This window comes from Bubalus bubalis, chromosome 1 (assembly GCF_019923935.1).
Source record: "Bubalus bubalis isolate 160015118507 breed Murrah chromosome 1, NDDB_SH_1, whole genome shotgun sequence".
NCBI lineage: Eukaryota > Metazoa > Chordata > Mammalia > Artiodactyla > Bovidae > Bubalus > Bubalus bubalis.
The window spans coordinates 19,927,081-19,947,598 of NC_059157.1; the positions used below are offsets into that span (position 1 = coordinate 19,927,081).

The 20,518-nt window shown below is 36.3% G+C and overlaps 1 protein-coding gene and 1 pseudogene across 2 annotated transcripts in view; one reads left to right on the top strand and one right to left on the bottom strand.

Annotated features, from left to right (window-relative positions):
* The window catches only part of TNKS (tankyrase), a 161,233-nt gene that overhangs the window by 47,423 nt on the left and 93,292 nt on the right, over positions 1-20,518 (bottom strand). For both annotated transcript variants that reach the window (XM_025278992.3, XM_006060715.4), the window contains exons 6-11: positions 12,281-12,375; positions 10,759-10,825; positions 10,277-10,463; positions 6,309-6,430; positions 4,762-4,853; positions 4,591-4,669 (exon numbers count right to left, since the gene is read on the bottom strand). In XM_025278992.3, coding sequence (XP_025134777.1) covers positions 4,591-4,669; positions 4,762-4,853; positions 6,309-6,430; positions 10,277-10,463; positions 10,759-10,825; positions 12,281-12,375 — 642 coding nt within the window. The remainder of the gene's footprint in view (positions 1-4,590; positions 4,670-4,761; positions 4,854-6,308; positions 6,431-10,276; positions 10,464-10,758; positions 10,826-12,280; positions 12,376-20,518) is intronic.
* On the top strand, positions 3,592-3,932 carry LOC112585559 (annotated as a pseudogene).

Sequence of the window (20,518 nt, forward strand, 5' to 3'; positions counted from 1 at the left end):
ATGAGCAACCCTCAAAGGTTCTTTCCTTGACTCTCAGCTCATCTCTCCACATTCTCTACCCGAAACCTTCCTCATTCCCACAGCGTGTGATCATTATGTCAAGGGCTTCCCAATACATATTTCTAATCCTAAACTCTCTATCATGCTCCAGTGCTGTGTTTCCAACTACTAGTTTTATTTAATGTCCTTCTATTGCTCCTATCATATTAACTCCAAGTACAAAATCATTGCCAACACATAGCTTTCTTACTTCCTTAACTGTACCACCATTTTCTAAGTCTATTCAAGCACCCAATTCACTTTCAAGTAATACAGCTTAGTATTTCACAGTCTTTCACAAATGGCTTTCGTCATTGTCTTCCTTCTTCACTACTGATGCCACTAAACTGATTCAGGATTAGCTTCAAGTTTGGTAATTGCATTAACTTTCAAACTGGTATTTGTCATAGAAACCAGCACATTATCCTTATCATTTTACATCTCAATGGTGAACTAGTGGATCAAAAATTAGAAAGTGATTATACACATATGTCTTACATAAAATTTAGATAATGAGGGGAAATGCATATTATATAAGTTTAGAAAGACAAATATGGAAAAAATTACAACACTCATACTTACTACTAATTAAAGAAAGTATGGTTTGTATGCAAGGTACTATATAACATATATATATATAAGCTCATTTAATTTTTACCAAAACAAAACAACAGTCACCCTTGTAGGGGAGGTATTAATACCATATATCACTAATGAGTCAACTGAGGTTCAGGAAAATTAAGTCCAAGGTCATAAAACTAGAAAGTGGAAGATTCCAAACAGAAAAGTATACCTGCTTATGTTATGTACACAATGTGCTTAATTTAACATGCACAATGAACCTAAACTTTGTATTACCAAGCTTTACTCAAAAGAATGTTTTGGCTTATATTACCAAGTTCTATTTAAGTAAGACAAATTAGTTAATGGCATCAGATCTCCCTACCAAATTCTCTGCCATTTCTGATTTACTAGTCTTAGCTTAAGAACTGGGAGCATGGTGAGGAGGTGAAGACAGCAGAAGGGTAGAAGCAGCATAAGAGAGCTGAATGTAATTCAAGGGTAGGCTTGCTTGTTGGGAAGGTGCTTTTAGATCAAATGGAAAAAATGAGTTGTTCAAAAATCAAATTGAAACCATAAGTTCCCCAGAAAGAACACCAGGCAGGCAAACATTAGGGCCCATCAGTAGCTAAACTGGGTTTTTACAGTGAGCTTTTACTAATGCTAGTCACCAGATAAAACAACCCTAAGAGACAGCAGTCTGTCTTGGGATCAGGGAATGAATGAATGGGAGGGTGGAAATAGGTATCTGTGGGTTCATAGCCCTCCTTAATTTTTTTTCCATTTAAGGTGCTTAGTAGCAGGAGTTCTCAATTTTGTTGAACTACAGTGGGAGGACTAGGGAAGATATACTAGTCTAAAAGTCATTCTACAACACTGGCAGGGCGTTTAAAATTATACACATGCCTGACTGATGAATTTTGACGTTATTGATGAGAATGTACTGTGAACATGAAGGCCAGAAAAAGATTTAGAGCCACAGACCTAGAGTAATGCTGACTAGGTTATATAAAATAATGTTATTTCTCATTGAACCTTCATGAAATAAAATGACTCATGGGAGACAACAAATAGATACTTTCCCAAAATGAAGGGCATTATTCATGGTTGTTCAAGAACATTATAAATGCCATAAGATATTTTTAAAAATAGGTCAATGATAAACAAACAATGGTCTTAACAGTAGCAGAAAGCCCACTTAGCTTATTATTTTCTGCTTGGTAGAGCAACAAGACATTATTTATGTAAGAACACAGTAGCTGTACCCTCGAAACAGGTAATAAATCTGTAGAACTGCTACTTTCATTCTGGTTCATCCTGCCTCTTTAATTAAAAACATCAACGGTCCTTTTAAAGCAAGGATATACTAATTTTTGGATCATGCACTTCAGGAGTAAAAATGTGTTTTGAGAACCCTCTCAATATTCATTTATGTGCATCTGTAAATTATAACCAAGCAGTGCTAAACTAATGTATAATGAATATTATAAAACTTATATAAAAGGAGAAATTACAGAGAATGTGAAGCAGATGAAACAAAATATTTTAAAAATTTTAAATCATCAGTTGTACAAAATGTCATTTGGCTCAATTAAAAGATTTTTAAAAATCTTATAAAACTGTGATGTAGATTTGAGGGTGTGATTCTAGGTTCATTTTCAATAACAGCTAGATTTCACATAGATATGTGGTGCAACTGGAAAAAGTACATTGTTAGCGAAGTCTTCTAAATCACAATGGTTATTTTTAATTTTTAATGTAATTTACTATGTTAAGGCTTTAATTGAATTTTGCTAGCAAAATTGCATCTTTCTTGATTCTTGCAAACTTATCATAAGATACTGCACTAAAATGTCATAAATAGGTTCAAAAACTACCTAACAAATTAAAAAAAAACAACAACTTTAAAACAGGTTAGAAAATTCTGTTGCTCAATTTCAAATTATACAGATGACAGCTAGTTGATAAACATACATCCTTTTTTGGCAAGAAACTAAAAAAACAGCAGCTCTTTTCTAAAAATTGATTTTCAAAATGGCCTCCTCATTTGTTAAAAGTTCCTTTTAAAAAGCAGTTACTTTCTCTTTCATTTCTCTAAAATATGTAACTTTGATCTTTAAGGTTCTGATTATGTTTCTTTTTAAAAATATGTACCTACATGCAAGTAATAATCATTTGTCACTATCTGGAACTATAAGCAAATTTTGAACTCACTTACTTTCATTAAAAAAAAAAAAAAAAAAAGGCAAAACAACTAAGTATGTCAATTCCTGAAAATCCTCATTTATGAAATAGCCAGATAAACCTTTCTACACGATTGTCATGGTTGTTTCCTCTGATTTTCAACAATGGTATTTATTAAGATGCTACCGTTTAAAATAATACCCATAAATCTACTCATGTAAAGTGCAACGTGTCACATCGTGCTGGATGTGAGCAGATGAGTGAGTGTATCCCTGTCAATCCCCTACCACACACACACAGACACACACACACACAGATTGATGGCAGTATCAATCTGTGTGTGAAATAGTAGTAGATGTTAATCTCTCTGTTCTTAATAAGTTAATAAATTACTAAGGCTTCCCAGGTGACGCAGTTGGTAAAGAATCCACCTCCCAGTGCAAGAGACGCAGGTTTGATTCCCCGGTTGGGAAGATCCCCTGGAGTAGGAAATAGTAGTAGATGTTAATTTCTCTGTTCTTAATAAGTTAATAAATTACTAGTTATTAGTAAATTACTCTTTCAATAAATAAAAATTCTAGTATTTTCCCCCTTCACCCAGTGGCTCCTCTTGTATGTTCCATAGAGTGTCTATATCCTACTTTGGGGACCCCTGTTTTAAAATATACACTCTTGCTTTCTTTCCTTAGCTTCTGCTAAGGCACTCGGGTCTTCCGAGGAAGCTAAGGCCATTTTGGGGTGAGGCCCTCACTTCATCCAGCAACTAGCACGGCGCCTGGCAGCTCCCACCGAGCACCCAACCGCACCATGGCCTCCGTCTCGGAGCTCGCCTGCATCTACTCTGCCCTCATTCTGCACAACGATGAGGTGACAGTCACAGAGGATAAGATCAATGCCCTCATTAAAGCAGCCGGTGTAAATGCTGAGCCTTTCTGGCCAGGTTTGTTTGCAAAGGCTTTGGCCAATGTCAACATCAGGAGCCTCATCTGCAATGCGGGGGCTGGTGGACCTGCTCTGGTAGCTGGCGCTGGACCAGCAGGAGGTCCTGCCCCATCTACCACTGCTGCCAGCTGAGGAGAAGAAAGCAGAAGCAAAGAGAAGAATCTGAAGAGTATGATGATAACATGAGCTTTGGTCTTTTTCACTAAACCTCTTTAGTAACATATTCAATAAAAAGCTGAGCTGTTAAAAAAAAAATTGTTGAGGATTTAAAAATTTTCACGTTCAAGTACCTCTGAAAAACAACCAGCTTGCTTCCTTCAAGCAAAATTTCCTCAAGCAATTCATGGGAGTCCTGGAGTTGCAGATAATGTCACTCAGACAATGCCAATAAAAATGGTTATTAAAATTTTATTTCTTTATATTGAGGTTATGTGAAAAAATGATTATCATTACTGGTTTGAAGGAACAAATGTTCTTTAAAATAAGTAGCAATATTTTGTCAATCATTTACATAAATTATTTTCTGATAAGCCATCATTGATGTTGACTACCAAAATATATCAATTCCAGTATTAAGGTAAAACAGTGTAAAGGTGAAATGCATTTCAAACGGTAAGACCCTAACCACATTTATTGCTTTAGAGAAGAATGACAGTAAAGTACAACATAAAGCACCAGGAATTATCTCTATTAGCAACCAGATTTAAATCAGCTTTAAAGGAGAATCAGTGAATTCAAATACATGTTAACAGTCCTTTATAAGATCAATTTCTTCAGGAGAATCAGAGAGGAGAGGAACAATCTTTAAGTGCAGCTAGCTACTCAATGCCGAGACTGGCACCTTATCTCAGGTGTGCCTTTTACCTTTGCTCCGTGTTTATGCAGAACTTCCATGACATCATTGTGGGCTCTCTCTGCCGCAACATGCAGGGGAGTCATGAAACTGCGGAGAGGAGAAAAGGAAAACATCACCTCTTAACTTGTACCGCAGTATTGCTTTAACTACGGAGCAACGCCTTCTGCGACTGCACTTACTCTTTATTTTTCTCATTAACATTTGCTCCTTTTCGAAGTAACAATTCTGTCACTTGTTTGCGTTTGGGATGCAGCGAGGCCACAGCACAGTGCTGTAACATAAAGAAAAACCAGTGAATAAAATAAACCGTGTAAAAGTAGATTTCTGAATTGAAAAGCACCTGCTGACTATTTAAAACACTGCTGTCCCAAAACATACATTTTCACATTACGGAGACGACCGAAATTCCTCCTAAATACACTGCGAGTATGAAACACATGCCTTTAAATCAAGGTGAAATTATGCTCTTAGTTGAGCATTCAGAGAGACTTCACTCCTTTCCCTTTAGCCAATAAGCAATTATCCAGTATATATTTACTTGAGGTATCAGAATACTGCCTCTCCGAAGCTAAAAAAATCCGTAATTGAATTACTCAGTCCTTCAGTAGGTTGTCAGCCACAAAAGTCAGTATTTCTCAAGCTCTTCCCCAGAGGTACTCCTAACACTATTGGACAATAAGTCCATATGCCCAGGGATAGGTAAGAAGGTAACAGACTTGAAGGAGCTTAGAGGGAGAAGTATTCTCAGAAATTTTATGTTTTATCCTCTATTTATACAACCTTTGTGTTCAACTTCACTTCATATTTGTATTAAAATTTAAAAAGTAAAAAACTATGTACTAATGAATAAAATGAACACTCTAAAAAAGCAGGTCAGGTTTAGTCCATGGCTTTGAGTGTGTCCTGGCATATACTGTGTAGCCTGAATGTATCTAAACCCCTGCATGGGGGCCACACATACAGTTGGCCTATTTTGGTTTGGTAACTCTTACAATGTTGTTTTCAGCAGGTATTGCCTACGGTTTGACCCTTCTGTGCCAGATGTAAGTTAAGAATGTTAACTGAAGCATATTTAGAGGTTTGTGATAGAGGCATCCCTTATGCTTAAATTCTGGATTAAAGTGTAATCCAATCAGTCCTACACCTGAAACTTAATGTGATCACTGACGAAGAAAACAGAATCATCTTTCTCCAAGTACATTAACAGAAAGAAGATGAATAGTTTAAAAAAAACAATTTGTACAGTCTGGAACAAAAAATTTCCTAGTCTTACTATATTTCATTAAGGAATATAATAATTCTTTGACTACAATTGCTCAAAAGGATGAGGCAAGTACCTTTGAAAATAATTTAATCTTCTGTAGAAAGCAAATATAATATTTATCTAGCAACTAGCAACCACAAGAAAAGGGAGATTCTATGAGAAAAATCACATTTTGTATTTCATGAGCACACTGGCCACAAAAGTAGGTTTGTTATAATATGGTTGGATAAAGGCAAATGTAAAAATAATTTTCAAATTAAGGTTGAGCAAATGGCTCTTCTCTCACCCATGAAAGCAATCATCTTCTGAACCAGATTTAAAAATCAATGCAACCAATATTAAAATGCAAATTCCTGGCACTTGAGATACTAAAGTTACCTTAAGGTTTCTGAAATGAAAATTGTATTTTGAGTTTACACTACTGTTACAGACCCAAGGAACGGATTAACAATAAGATCTTACCAGTGCAGTTTCATGAGACTGAGGCTGTTTGAAATTAATGATTTCCAGAGCAAGTGTTTTTTTAACTTTGGCTAGGTCTGCTTCTCTGGCTGCTTGTAGTAAAGAGTGACCTTTAAATTCATCTGTTAATTAAATAATGGTGACATATAAATCTTTAAAATCTATAAAAATCATTATCATGATTATAAAGTAGGAAAATTATTAATTTTACATATTCCTCTATTTTAGCAACAGCCACAACATGACAAAACAATGATAAAAGTGCAAAGGAGGAGGGTGTAGGTTCATGAAAATTTCTGAAATAAGACTATTTTCTACTCAGCATTCACATATAGATACACATATAAAGATACTCACTCCAGCAAAGTTTTAAATCAAGTTGACTTAAATGTACACCAAATAGAAACCAGTTAAGTAATTTGTGAACACTTATACACTGGAATAGGCTTCCCTGGTGGCTGAGAGGTTAAAGCGTCTGCCTGCAATGTGGGAGACCTGGGTTCGATCCCTGGGTCAGGAAGATCCCCTGGAGAAGGAAATGGCAACCCACTCTAGTACTCTTGCCTGGAAAATCCCTTGGATGGAGGAGCCTGGTGGGCTACAGCCCACGGGGTCGCAAAGAGTCGGACACAACTGAGCGACTTCACTTTCACACACTGGAATACTTTCTAACTCGTAAACAAAACGATAGCTCTCTATATATTGGACATGAAAGTATATATTTTAAAATGAAAATTCATGTAGCAAATGAGAAAGGGAAGGTTGACCCATTTTTTGGTATGATTACTACTACCTTACCATCAGCACAACTAAATACAACTAATGATATAAAAAATACATTTAGAGAAATATTCACCAAAATATTAACAATGATTATATCTTAACACAGAGGAGGGGAGGACTGATTTATGGGGGAAGTGCCAGAGTCTGAAAAATTTTCAAAGAACAGTTAGTGTTATATATTTATTATCTATACAAGCAAGTAAGATTTTTAAAAGGGAGTTCTAAATTAACTACATGAATAAGAATCCACTACTCTCATTTATTAAAAGCAAATAGTCTTATTTTTTATTTTAAAAGACTGGAGTGTATTTTGATAAGACTACTTGTTAACAAAAAGCTGAAAATTGTTCTGAAAAGATATAAATGATATGTGACATAATATGTTACATAATTCCAGTCCTGCTCATGTTCAGGCCTTTGCATCTGCCTGGCATTGAACTCTTTCTCTTTGCCTTTCTCTCTTTCCTTTGAGGGCCCCTTGTCACTTTCTTTTCTCCCTTATAAGACAGAGAGAGACAGAGACACACACATGCACACACACGTATTAACTACTACTCGTTGCTCAGGGTCTCAGTTCAGATACTCTGGATAAGCCTTTCGGATGTTCCCTGTTAGGATTCGTTCTTCTAAAAGCCTCTGCACTTGCCTTTAGCCTTCTGTCACAGGGCTTATCGCACTGTTTTATCTGTGACAGTGGTCCCATCACTGACCACAGTGTTTGGCATACAGTAGGTAGCCAATAAATAATTGCTGCACGAATGCTGATATGTATAAAATAAGTCATGGCAAGTTTGGGGGGAAAACATTTTTGTTTAACTGTGTGTTTAGTGGTACTTTATCACTGCCAAATTCCTCAAAGTACAGGACTTTGAAACTTCAGAAATCCTAATTACCCTGAAAACTTAACATTTATAGAATGCCTTAGAAGTTTCTCTTTATAAATGCCTTTTGAAACAAGAATGAAAGCTACTTTTAGGATTTTCAACTCCACTATGTGCAGAACCCACACTATTGTGTTCATCTGGCTTCATGAAAACAACAAATAAAAAAGTCAACAAGAAAGAGAAGAAATGTATAGAGAAAATGCTGTAATGATGGATGTGATCAAAATGTTGTTTTCTGTTTCCTGTATAATTTTCTTAAAATGAAGTCTGTGATTGCCGAGCATAAAGTACATATGAAATGAAGTCTGCTACTGTGATTGCCTAGCATAAAGCAGTGAGCATGAGGATGAGAACTGGTTAGAAAAGTTCCAACTTTGTTAAATGCTTTCCTTCATTAGTAGAATCTTATTTAAGAAGATACTGAAAAGGCTGCAAAATACTCTAATCAGGGAACTTTTTCCTTTACAAAACTATAGAAATCTTGGTTAAATTTTAATGTTTACACTGGAATCAGAGAGACCAATGAAAGACAATGTAAAAACCCATGACAATACTTGTATTTACAAAATGCCTGGAAGGAAAAAAAGTCAATTGGTGACAGGGGATAAAGCCGAGTCTGGGGTATAAAACTAAAAGAAAGAAATTAGAAAAAGATATTAAAAAATAAATATACTTTGAGTTAAGTTAAATTCAATTCAATAAACCTGCTGGGCACACAGCATGCACAATGTACCGTGCTAGGTTGGGGTACAAGCCCAAACACGAACACCATCCACACATTTTTATTAGGTAATAAGGCACTGTGCAGGTGCTAAGAAGATAGAATAATAAAACCAAAGCTCTTTCTAAGAACTTAAAACTAAAGTGAGGAGACAGAACATCACATAGAAAAATAAACTATATAATGGAAGATAACATATGACAAGAGTCACATGAGTGGGAGAGAGAAAACATGCACTTCCACAAGGATTCATTGCCAAGACATCTGCCCAGTGACGACCTGGTTTGTGCGGGCCTGTAATGTAGTGGACGTCATCTGTTCCGGCACCAAAATAAGTTTGAATTTCCATTTAAACGAGATCAAAATCGCAAGGAATTCTTCCTGTTTTAACATAAATTTATAGTCTGTTTAAACTTCATTGATGTTTTCATTTTGACTATGCCTTTTTCTTAAATGATCATTTAAAGGTTTTCTCAGGTGTTTAAATCCAGTTATCTGATTCTTAGCATCCTAGATTTAAGACAGTATCAACTATGGGACAAATTTAAAATTAGGTATGTGACACCTACTTTAATTTAAACCTGAAATGCCTACAGGTAGAATTAAATATATCTTAGTATTTGATATGACAACTAAATTTAATACAGTATTCTGAATGGGATCCTGGAGCAGAAAAAGGACTTCCCTGTGAAGGACAGGGAAGCCTGCTGTGCTGCAGTCCATGGGGTCGCAAAGAGTCAGATACGACTGAGTGACTGAACAGCAACAGCAGTTCTGAAAGGGATCCTGGAGCAGAAAAAGAACTTTAGGTAAAAACTAAGGAAATCTGAATAGAGTTACAGCCTTTAGTTAATAATGTATTGGTACTGGTTCATTATTATGACAAATGTACCATATTAATTTGTTTATGGGGGGAAACTGGGTATGAGACATATGAGAACTTTCTGTATTAATTGGTAAGTTTTCTAAATCTAAAACTATTCTAAAACAAAAGTTTATAAAAAACATGCATATGTAAATATAAGTAAGATGTATCAGTATCTGAGAAAATTACTTCAACCAAGTCATAAAAATTATCTTACTTAAATTTGGACTAGTGATTGTGCTTGGGCTGTAACACAAGTAAAAACATGACTGTGCAACTTGCAGGGTTTGGGCAACAATGAGCATTCCATGATGTTATATAGCATCTATTATTATGAACAGTATTAGAATATAAGCCCTGTGAGCTTAGAGATTTTTTTTTCTGGTTTGTATACATCTACATTTCCAGTTTCTGGCATATATTAAATGTTCAATAAATGGTTACTGATGACCTTATCCTCTCTAGTCTTTAAAAAAAAAAAAGAGCCTGAACACATAAATTAGAATTAAGCTTGAATAAACACAAAATAAATATAGTGTACATATATAAGATTCCTGCAGAATTCATAAAGAATCAGAAAAGAGAATAACTAGTTAGTCTACATACAAGAAGACAAGGCCATTATCTAAGTTGGACAAAACATCAGCCCTAATACCAAAAAGAAGATATTCTAATTTACAACAAGCAGTGTTGATTTTAGGATATAAATACATACAAGTCAATCTTTCCCGGAGCTCAGGGGTTGGAGCCATGTCTACTGCACTTTTGCCGTGGCAGTTGACTAAAGTGGGATCAGCACCATGGCTAAGTAACAAAGAGCAGACCTCTACGCGATTCTTGGAAGCGGCCTCGTGAAGTGGGGTAAACTGCCACAGGTCCATAGCGTTAACACACGCTCCATGCTGAATTGAGAAAAGAAATTTAATGGTCAGGAGTCATTTCACGGAATCAAATAAAACATTCATTTCACTGTAAATTTCAGTTATAACTCTGAAATGTCAACAACTGTTTTAATTTCAGCATTTAAAATACAGTTTAAAATAAGCTGAATACTTTAAACATTTCAAGGCAACAGTGAATATTAAAAAACAACAACAACAACAATTTTGTTCTCTTAAAAAGCTTGGTAAAAAATCCCCATGTAAACTCATAACAAATTAAAGGCAAACAATATTCAATATCTTTAATTCTTCTTACCTTTAGTAGCAGTTCTGTGACTTCATAATGTCCATATGAACACGCATTATGAAGAGGCACAAGTCCGCTAAATGGAAAAAAGCAAACTAAAACACTGTAATGTCCAACAACTTAGTCATTCATCCAAGAAATGCTAAGAAACAAAAATCTAACAAATTCCAATACAATTATATTCAAAATATTTTAAAGTAATAAGAGAATACAAAGCATAACTAATGTCCAACCTTTCGTTACTTATGTTATTTTATGTCAATCATTAAAGAACCAAGTAGAAAAGCTTTTAAGTAAAGGTAGAAGTGCATGTACTGATTACAAACTGCCTGCTTTATATGTTAAGTATTTACAGAAAATAAATGTTAACTGATAGTGAACTGAAATATTCCTACCATATTATTTTACTTTCATGGTGATTTCCAACACAAGAATTCAATATCTAAATTATTATAGCTTGCATACCCAAATGTCACTCTGCACAAATCAAGGACCCTCTTGTTGGGGTGTACTTCTCTTGAGGACTCACCTACGGTTCACCCATTTGCTTTCAGACATGCACAAGGATTACAGAGGTGTACAAGAGCATCAGGCACGTGTGCCCCTATACCATGGGAACACCACGTACATATGGTACAGAGAACGGGGCAGGCAAGGGAGAAACAGAGCACCGAAAGGAGCAGATTTGAAATGATAGACTCCCCTTCTGAGAACTGTCTCAAGTACTGAGCTCTTTCTTCTTGTCTCTGTTTCCTGATGTGGAGAGGGGCAAAGTGAAAGACAGCCTTCTCTGGGGCTTCTTTCCTTTACGCTACCCATCACGACTGTAATAGGAATCTACATCACAGGGGCAGTCAGGTAATTATCTTTTAGATCTTAAAGTGGCATAAGGAGAAGTGTTAGCCCAATGTATAGTCTAACAGATCCAATTCCCACGTCCCTGGAGATTAGCTAGGAAATTGGTACAAAGTTTTCCAAAATTCACCTGTTTACAAAATAAATGACATACTGCTTTTTTTGGTTCCCAGACACCTCTCTTTCACATCAATCTTCATAAGTATCTTTAAGGTTTTCTCAGTTTAGATGGTCAAGATTTCATCAGGAAAAACATTAAAATACTGTATACTTAAGATTTTAGCTTATTAATAAAAGATGATCCTTTCATATCTGATAAATAGAATAGTCATATTACTGGGTCATCAGAATTTTTGATTCATCTATCTTTCTGAAGTACAACTTAAGAGTTGAAAAATAGTAACTGCAATTGAGAGAAATTTTGACTGCAAATAATAGAATACAGTAAAATTAAACTAATTTACAAAATTGTTATGAGACAAATCCTTAATTAGTAGGAATATGAAAATAAGTCAAATCACTGTGAACGTTCTTAAAATGCTGTACAAGCCATAAAACAATGGGATGTAAGACTTTGCCCAGTGCTCAAAAACTTTGCTGTGTCAGATGTTGAACACCAAGTGTAATAAATGACCCGTGAGTGACACCATTCAAGAAAATAAGCAGATACACGTACCCTTTGTCTTTTGCATGCACATCAGCACCATGCTGGAGAAGAAGCTGAACGATCCGAACTCGGTTGTAGCCTGCTGCTAGATGTAAAGGAGTTGACTAGAAAAGAAAAAGAAACAAAGGTAAAATAATCAGGTAAAATAAAGGTAAATAATTCTTATTTTGGCATTTAATCTGTATTTCTTTAAAGGCAGTGAGTGTTAACACACACAGAAAATACTGAGGTGAAGTGCCCAAATTCATCTTTCTTAATTGGATAAGAGACAATCCACTCATCTCAGAAGTAAATTCTAATTTCAGTTGTTGCTGTTTATAGTCACTAAGTCATGTCTGATTTTTTTTGCAACCCTGACTGTAGCCCGCCAGGTTCCTCTGTCCATGGGATTTCCCAGGCAAGAATACTGGAGTGTGTTGCCATTTTCTTCTCCAGGGGATCTTTCAGACTCAAGGATTGAATCCGCATCTCCTGCATTGGCAGGAGGACTCTCTACCTCTGAGCCACCAGGGAAGCCCCATAACTTCATGTCATTCACCTATTTCTCCTAGTGGGTTTTTTCAAGGCCTTCAGTTAGCATGCCCTACTCTATCTACTCTACATTATTTCTTAGTTTCTTTACATCAAGGACCATTCCAACTGTTCTGGGATGTCAGAGTTCATACTCCCCATAACTGGAAATATTCTTCTTTATCCTACTTATGCCCTGTCCATCATTCAAATTCTAACTTTTAAATCCCAATTCTATTATAAAGAGCTAGCTTTCAGAATTCCTCCGTAATAGGAAAAGCTGAAAAACATCTCTAAAGAATATCTGAAGAAATTGTACTGGGAAAAAAAAAAAGATAATGGACTGTATTCATCCCACCAGACTGCTGCTAGCAATGTGTCAAAACTAACTTCCTACCTTAGTAGGATATGCAATGAAATATGCCAAGATGGTATTTAATTTATATGCAGTATAAATACAAGAGGAAAATAAAGTTTCTCTTCAACAAATTTGTCACATTTTAATTTGACCCGTTATCAAAAGGTTCTCTGCTCACATATAATATGAAAATGAAAAATAATCAAACTTCTTACCTTTAAAAAAAATCAGAAATAACATTATTTTAATTAAAAGTTTCTCCACAATCATAGCAATTTCCCTACCTCTACTCATTCACTTCAAGTTTAAATACTGCAATGGCTTCTCATACGCCTTGGGATTTTAAAAGATTTTCATTTTATTTTCTTCACATATTTTGTCAAGATACAAAAGTATTACTAACTACTGTATTACTTATTACTGCTTTCAAGGCACCCCATACACTTTATTTATTCTGACAGTCTCTAACTTTAGGAATTATTCTTGAGCAAAACATAGCTAATAACGCGGTAGGGTAGATAGAAGAAGGTCCTGAATAGGAAGTCAGGAAACCTGATCACAGTCCTGGGTCTTATAGAACTGTAAACGTCATGTTAACTACCAGCTTAGCTTTCTCACCTGCAAAATGGAGATAAATACTCCTCTTGGCTATTTCAAAACAGTGTGCAAAGTTTTCTCCCATATTTAAACACCTTTAAAATGTAAAATGCCATATGAAAATAGATGATTAAAATGTCTGAATCATCAAACAACAAGCCCGTCCAAGTTTCTGCCTTCAGACACATGTCAAATGTTATTGCAAATACCTCCAAGGACTATCAAGTTATTTTCAGGACTTATTTCCCTTCCTTTAACAGTTTAAAGACGTCATTTCACTATTATCTGGCTTGCACTCTTTGAGACTAAAAATCCCCCTACATTCTATCTTTATTCCTGTGTACATGTGGTTTTTCCTCTGGATACATTCATAATTTCTCTTTATCATTAAGAGACATTAAGCAATTTGATTCGTGATGTACCCTGGTACAGCCTTTTTCTTCTTTTTTTGGTATATGTGAGTGCCTGGGGCTGGCTGAGTTTCTTGGATCTATTATGTATAGTATTCACCAAATCTGAAAAACTTTCAGCTATTATTTCTTCAAATATTTTTCTGCCTTCTCTCTCACCATTCTCTCCTTATACAGATGTTAAGACTGCTTTTGAAGCTTGCTTTTAAGAAGGAGAGAAGGGAGGGAGGGATAGAGGGGAGATGGGAAGGGAACCCAAAGGGAAAGAATGCGAAGTTCGGGTTTATTGAGTTTGAAGTGCCTATATGATACCCTGGTGGTAAAGGGGCTGAGAACGGAGTTTCGGAAAGATCACTCTAGTTACTCAATAGACTGGACTGGGAGGGCAAATCTGATGGCAGCAAGACCTGAATAGAAGCCTGCAGGACTAATCTAGGAGAGATAGAATAACAGTGTCAGTTAGCAAAATGATAGCAGCATCTAGGCAGAGACAGATGAGCTACAGGAGCAGATGAATTCGTAGGCAGTGAGTGCTGAACACGCTGGATGAAACTTTCCCAGCAGTCATTCTACTGTCGATGCTAATTATGCAAACTAAATAGTATCATTGGAAGGCGCATAAAAGTCTGTGAAATGCATGCAGTAAATCTGAGGAAATGGTATAAAGCAAAAAGAAAAAGTACAAACTGAGAACAAAGGGTGATTTGAACAAGCTTCTACTACTGAGCCCAGGGGTTTTTCCTCTAGAAAAAAATTTACAACTAAACATTATATACTAAATGCTATCTTCTGATGCAAAGCAATTAAAATCACATGGTACAGGACTAAATTTAGTGAATGGTTACCACATAGTGTCAACTTTATTCCTCAACTACCAAATGGCAAAACAATGGTAAGAGTAATTTTCTAAATGCTAGGATAATTAACAGAGTATAATTTTGGTTTTGGGAGGAAAAAAAAAAGCAGACCCATTTACTCACACATGGTGCTTGATAATTTTGTGGTGGCTGTAAATCAACAAACACAAGAATCAAACATTTACGGCATCGCCGTGGACAGGACAGCACAGCAATCTGTCAGTTTGCATATCTGATTTACTTTTAAAACAGACTTTTTTGTTGTGAATACTTTAAAAGTCAAACATGTAGAGTGATAAAATATGAAACAACTGCAAACATAATAGCTCTATCAAAAAACCTATCTTAATACTATTCTGCTGTAAGAGATTTGCTATTACTACTATTTTTATATTGTAAAATGTTTATTCAAAAAAGAATCCTTACTTAAATCCCATAATTCAAAGTTTTCTTCTTGGAATCAGGCCATAAGAGAAAAAAGAAACATATATGTATATTTATCTTTGCTTCTTATGATACAGATTTGAAGCACACAATAATGCATTAACTTATCCTAAAGTTTATACATGCATAGCTAAAACAGGAACAACCAACCATTCTGTTATAAAATTGTGGATGATAATTACGGCTGACGTGCATTGTTGTATGGCAGAAAACAACACAACACTGTAAAAATGTAAAACATTTTAAATTAAAAGTATATAAAAAATTGTGGACAACGTTATAACAGAAGCGAAGGCAGCACAGTATGAAGAAATGATAAGCAGAGACTTTTAAGTTTGGGGTTTGCATTTCTCTTTTACAAAATTTACAAGCTATGTGGCTTTGGACTAGTTTCTTAATGTCTGAGTTGGCTTCTAATATCTATAAAATGAGAATTATAATTCCTACCATGTAAGACTATCTTGTGGATTAAAGTTAACTATATAAATAAGCACCTAATACAGTATCACACAGAAAAAGCTCAACAAATGGTGGTTATTACTTATTATCACCTTATTGAGTATCTTGCACACTTAGAAGTTATTTCCTAATGGTCATTTCTCAGCCGTCATCTTACTTCACCTATTTGTATCATCCGACACAGGTGATCATTTATTCCTTATTGAAATGTTTTTCTCCTTGGTATCCAGGACACCTAGGTACCCACACTTCTTTTCTAGTTGCAGAATTTCCTATCGCTGTTAATGGCAACAAAAAGTATTCACTTAAAAGACTGCTGAAGACTGGTTCTAAAACTGTGTGCCACTATCTTATACTTTTAACACTTGTCACAAAATAACACAGTTAAACATTGATATTTATGTGTCTGTCTCCTCTAATCCACTGTGAGCTTGTTGAGAATGAGGAGTGTATTTTATGTTTGAAGGCTTAACACAGTGCTTCATGCTAGTAATGAAATGAAAGTTATAGTTTGCTTTTGATTTACATTAGTGAAAGAGAAGAGGGGATACATATAATCCAGCTTGGTGAATATGACTTTGAATTTGTGTAAAAGATTTATACCACGTTTCAACACAGGCCTGTGTGATGTATGAAGCATTCCCTAAGAAAAAACAAAACCACAACTGCGAAGCCATGATGTAAGTCAACAGAGAGTTGCCTAACTTCATGATGTATAGTGTATTTCGGTTTTCATTAAGATTTTCATTTTGACCTAGATGAAATCCTCTGGGATTTTTCAGGCTAGGTAATCAATTCATCTTGATTTGCTCAGGCCATTCCTAGTCTCAGGAAACCCATTCACCCCAGGCAAACTTGGATGGTTGATAATCCAACTCTAGGCAGACTTCAAGCTGAATGCCTCTTGGATTCTGGACCTGTCTCAAGTCAGAAAATGGCGTGTGTGTCTGAGTGTGTGCGCCAAGGGCACACATGCATTTGCAATGAGGTAAGACTTACTGCTGCTGCTGCTAAGTCACTTCAGTTGTGTCTGACTCTGTGTGACCCCGTAGATGGCAGCCCGCTAGGCTCCTCCATCCCTGGGATTCTCCAGGCAAGAATACTGGAGTGGGTTGCCATTCTTTACCCAACAAACTCCTTTCCTAAAGACAGGCACTGCTTACAGTTGCATCATCTGAGATGTTTTTCTGTGTTACATGAAGGCACGTTTGTCTTCCTCTGAGTTCTCTGTGCTGTTGCTTTTGTCACACAAGGCTTCCCTGGTGGGAAATGCTCAGATGGGAACGAATCTGCCTGCAAAGCAGGAGACCTGGGTTTGATCCCTGAATTGGGAATATCCTCTGGGGAAGGGTATGGCAACCCACTCTAGTACTCTTGCCTGGAGAATTCCATGGACAGAGGAGCCTGGCAGGCTAAGTCCACAGGGTCACAAAGTTGTACACAACTGAGGGACTAACACTTTCACTTGTCACACATAGATCACACAATATTCTTCTGAATTGGCTTTTTTTTTTTTCTCTTAAAAATACTAGCACATATAGGTCCATCTTATTCTTTGTATAGTATTTCCACTGTGTAAAGTGAAAGTGAAGTCGCTCAGTCGTGTCCGACTCTTTGCGACCCCATGGACTGTAGCTTACCACGCTCCTCTGTCCATGGATTTTCCATGCAATAGTACTGGAGTGGATTGCCATTTCCTTCTCCAGGGGATCTTCCCGACCCAGGGATCAAACCCGGGTCTCTCGCATTGTAGACAGGCACTTTACCGTCTGAGCCAACAGGGAAGTCCTGTGCTGTAATTATTTAATAACCATCACCTTATCAGTTCAGTTCAGTTCAGTCGCTCAGTCATGTCCGACTCTTTGTGACCCCAAGAATCACAGCACGCCAGGCCTCCCTGTCCATCACCATCTCCCAGAGTTCACTCAAACTCATGTCCATCAAGTCGGTGATGTCATCTAGCCATCTCATCCTCTGTCGTTCCCTTCTTCTCCTGCCCCCAATCCCTCCCAGCATCAGAGTCTTTTCCAATGAGTCAACTCTTCGCATGAGGTGGCCAAAGTACTGGAGTTTCAGCTTTAGCATCAGGACTGATCTCCTTTAGAATGGACTGGTTGGATCTTATAAACAGAAGGAAACAGCACCCCACCCCAGTACTCTTGCCTGGAGAATCCCATGGACAGAGGAGCCTGGCAGGTTACAGTCCATGGGGTCACAAAGAGTAGGACATGACTGAGTGACTAACACCTTATAAATGGACATTTATAAATGCTCCATCTCTGCTCTGGCTATTTTAACAAAACACATCTCATTCAAACTTACCATTGGTTAAGACAGATCAGTGTGCCCCTTCTACAAATAAAATACTGTATCAGCCATTAATATAAAACTCTCAGGAAGATATAATAAATGCATAATCAGAGCTTATTAAATTTCCTTTAGGCATAGAGTGTGAGGTATAGCTAAGAAGTTCTTTGAGACAGTGAAACTTAAATCAGCATCAAACCAAATTAAAAGCCAGAGAATCAATACGGGCATGAGTCCATGGAAATAACTATATCTCATCACTGACACCTGTCTTTAGAATGGATATTTTACATAGTACCATAACAATAACAAGTTTCCTTGTAGCTTCTCAACTCTTGAGCTATTATAAAAATAATTTAAAAGAGAAAAACTATCTGCAGAATGAAAACTGATGAACCAAAGTAGAAATAAGACTTTAAAAAGATACCTTAATTCACTTCTTTCCCCAGTATCTCCTTTAACTTTTCTTTTTTCTACAGACCACACATTATTAGATCTTCTAATAATAATGTTTTCTTTCCCATTATGAGTCTTTTGCTCTGGTGCTGGGACACTTGGTCAGCAGTTCTCTAAAGCATAGCGCCTAGAGCTCATGCACCTAATAATAGCTACAGTCCCATCACAGTGGACTACATCAAGACTGTTACTTTTCATTAGTAAGACATACTATTCCTACAACCTAGGAGCATTTAACATATTAATGTTTATAAGTCTCAATCTCTGAAATAAGAGAGTAATAATAGTACTGGCTTCTTTACTGTATTATTTTCTGGTGAAAATGAAATAGAAGATACAAAAACACTTTGAAATACCAAGTATTTTGTTAAAATAATAGCTAAAATCTACTGGGTACTTTCTATGTACTAAAGTGCATTATATGTATTAATTTGCTTACTTTACATAACCACTACCAGAGCTAGAGACCATTATTATCTCCACACAACAGATAAGGAAACTAAGAAACATGGGGATTAATATGGCAAGTTAATAGCAGAGTCAGATCAAATGCAGGGAAGTCTGACTTCAGAACTCTCACTCTACCTTCCTTCCTTTCCTTTGGCTGGGTTCTGACACTCAGATTCTGCAGAGGATGTTCAGAAATGGATGAGTATGGCTGAGAGAGAGGGGAAACTGCTGTTGGTGGGCAGGGATCGCTTTGGTAGTTCTGACTCAACTCAGCATTCAAATCAAACCCTATCAATATTGAGAGTGTGCCATACTATTGGATGAGTGCCCCAGAAATGTAGGACTTCTTTTTTTAAAAAAATTGAAGTAGTGTTGTGTTATTTTCAGGCATATGGCAAAGTGATTCATATATATATATATATACTTTTCCATTATAGGTTATTATAAGATATTGAATACAGTTCCCTGTGATACACAGTAGGTTCTTGCTGTTCATCTACTTTATACATAGAAGTGTGTATCTATTAATCCCAAATTCCTAATTTATATCTCCCCTTCCTTTTCCCCTTTGGTAACCAAGAGTTTGTTTTCTATATCTGTTAGACTATTTCTGTTTTGTAAATAAGTTCATTTTAGATATCATATGATATTTGTCTTTGTCTTCCTTTACTTAGGAAGTAAAAGATAATCTCTAGGTCCATGTGAGTTGCTGCAAATGGCATCATTTCATTTTTTTTTATGGCTGAGTAACAGTCCATTGTATATGTACATCATGTCTTCTTTATGCATTCATCTGTTGATAGACACTTAGGTTGCTTTCATGTTCTGGCTATTGTAAACAGTGCTGCTGTGAACACTGGGGTGTATATATCTTTTTGACTTAAGAGTTTTCATCTTTTTCTGGATACATGCCCAGGAGAGAGATTACTGGATCACTTGGTAACTTTATTTTTTTTAAGAAACCTCCATACTGTTCTCCACAGTGGCTGCACCTATTTACACTGCCACCAACAGTGTAGGAGGGTTCCCTAAAATGTAGGACTTCTTAACAAAGGAAGTGATTCAGAATAAGCATCAGAGGACATGGAAGAATAAAGAATACTGAAATTAAAGAAGATAATTTATCTGCTTCTTTCCTAGTGCTGGATTTTTCTATGTATCTCTAATGGATGGTCATTTGGTCTCTTCCTGAACTAAATCCCTCCAGTTGATTCAAGTGCTTCTTCTGACTAGTCAATCTCTCCTTGAAGTGCGAAATTCTAAGTTTGGTGCTAAATCCAGAGATGATCTGTTGAGCCAGATCAAGTAGAGTGAGATGAAAACCTATCAGAGTTATTGGAGGGAAGCTTCCAACACTGTACTGGGAGGCTGGACTAGCTGCCATTTAAGTCCTCTTCCA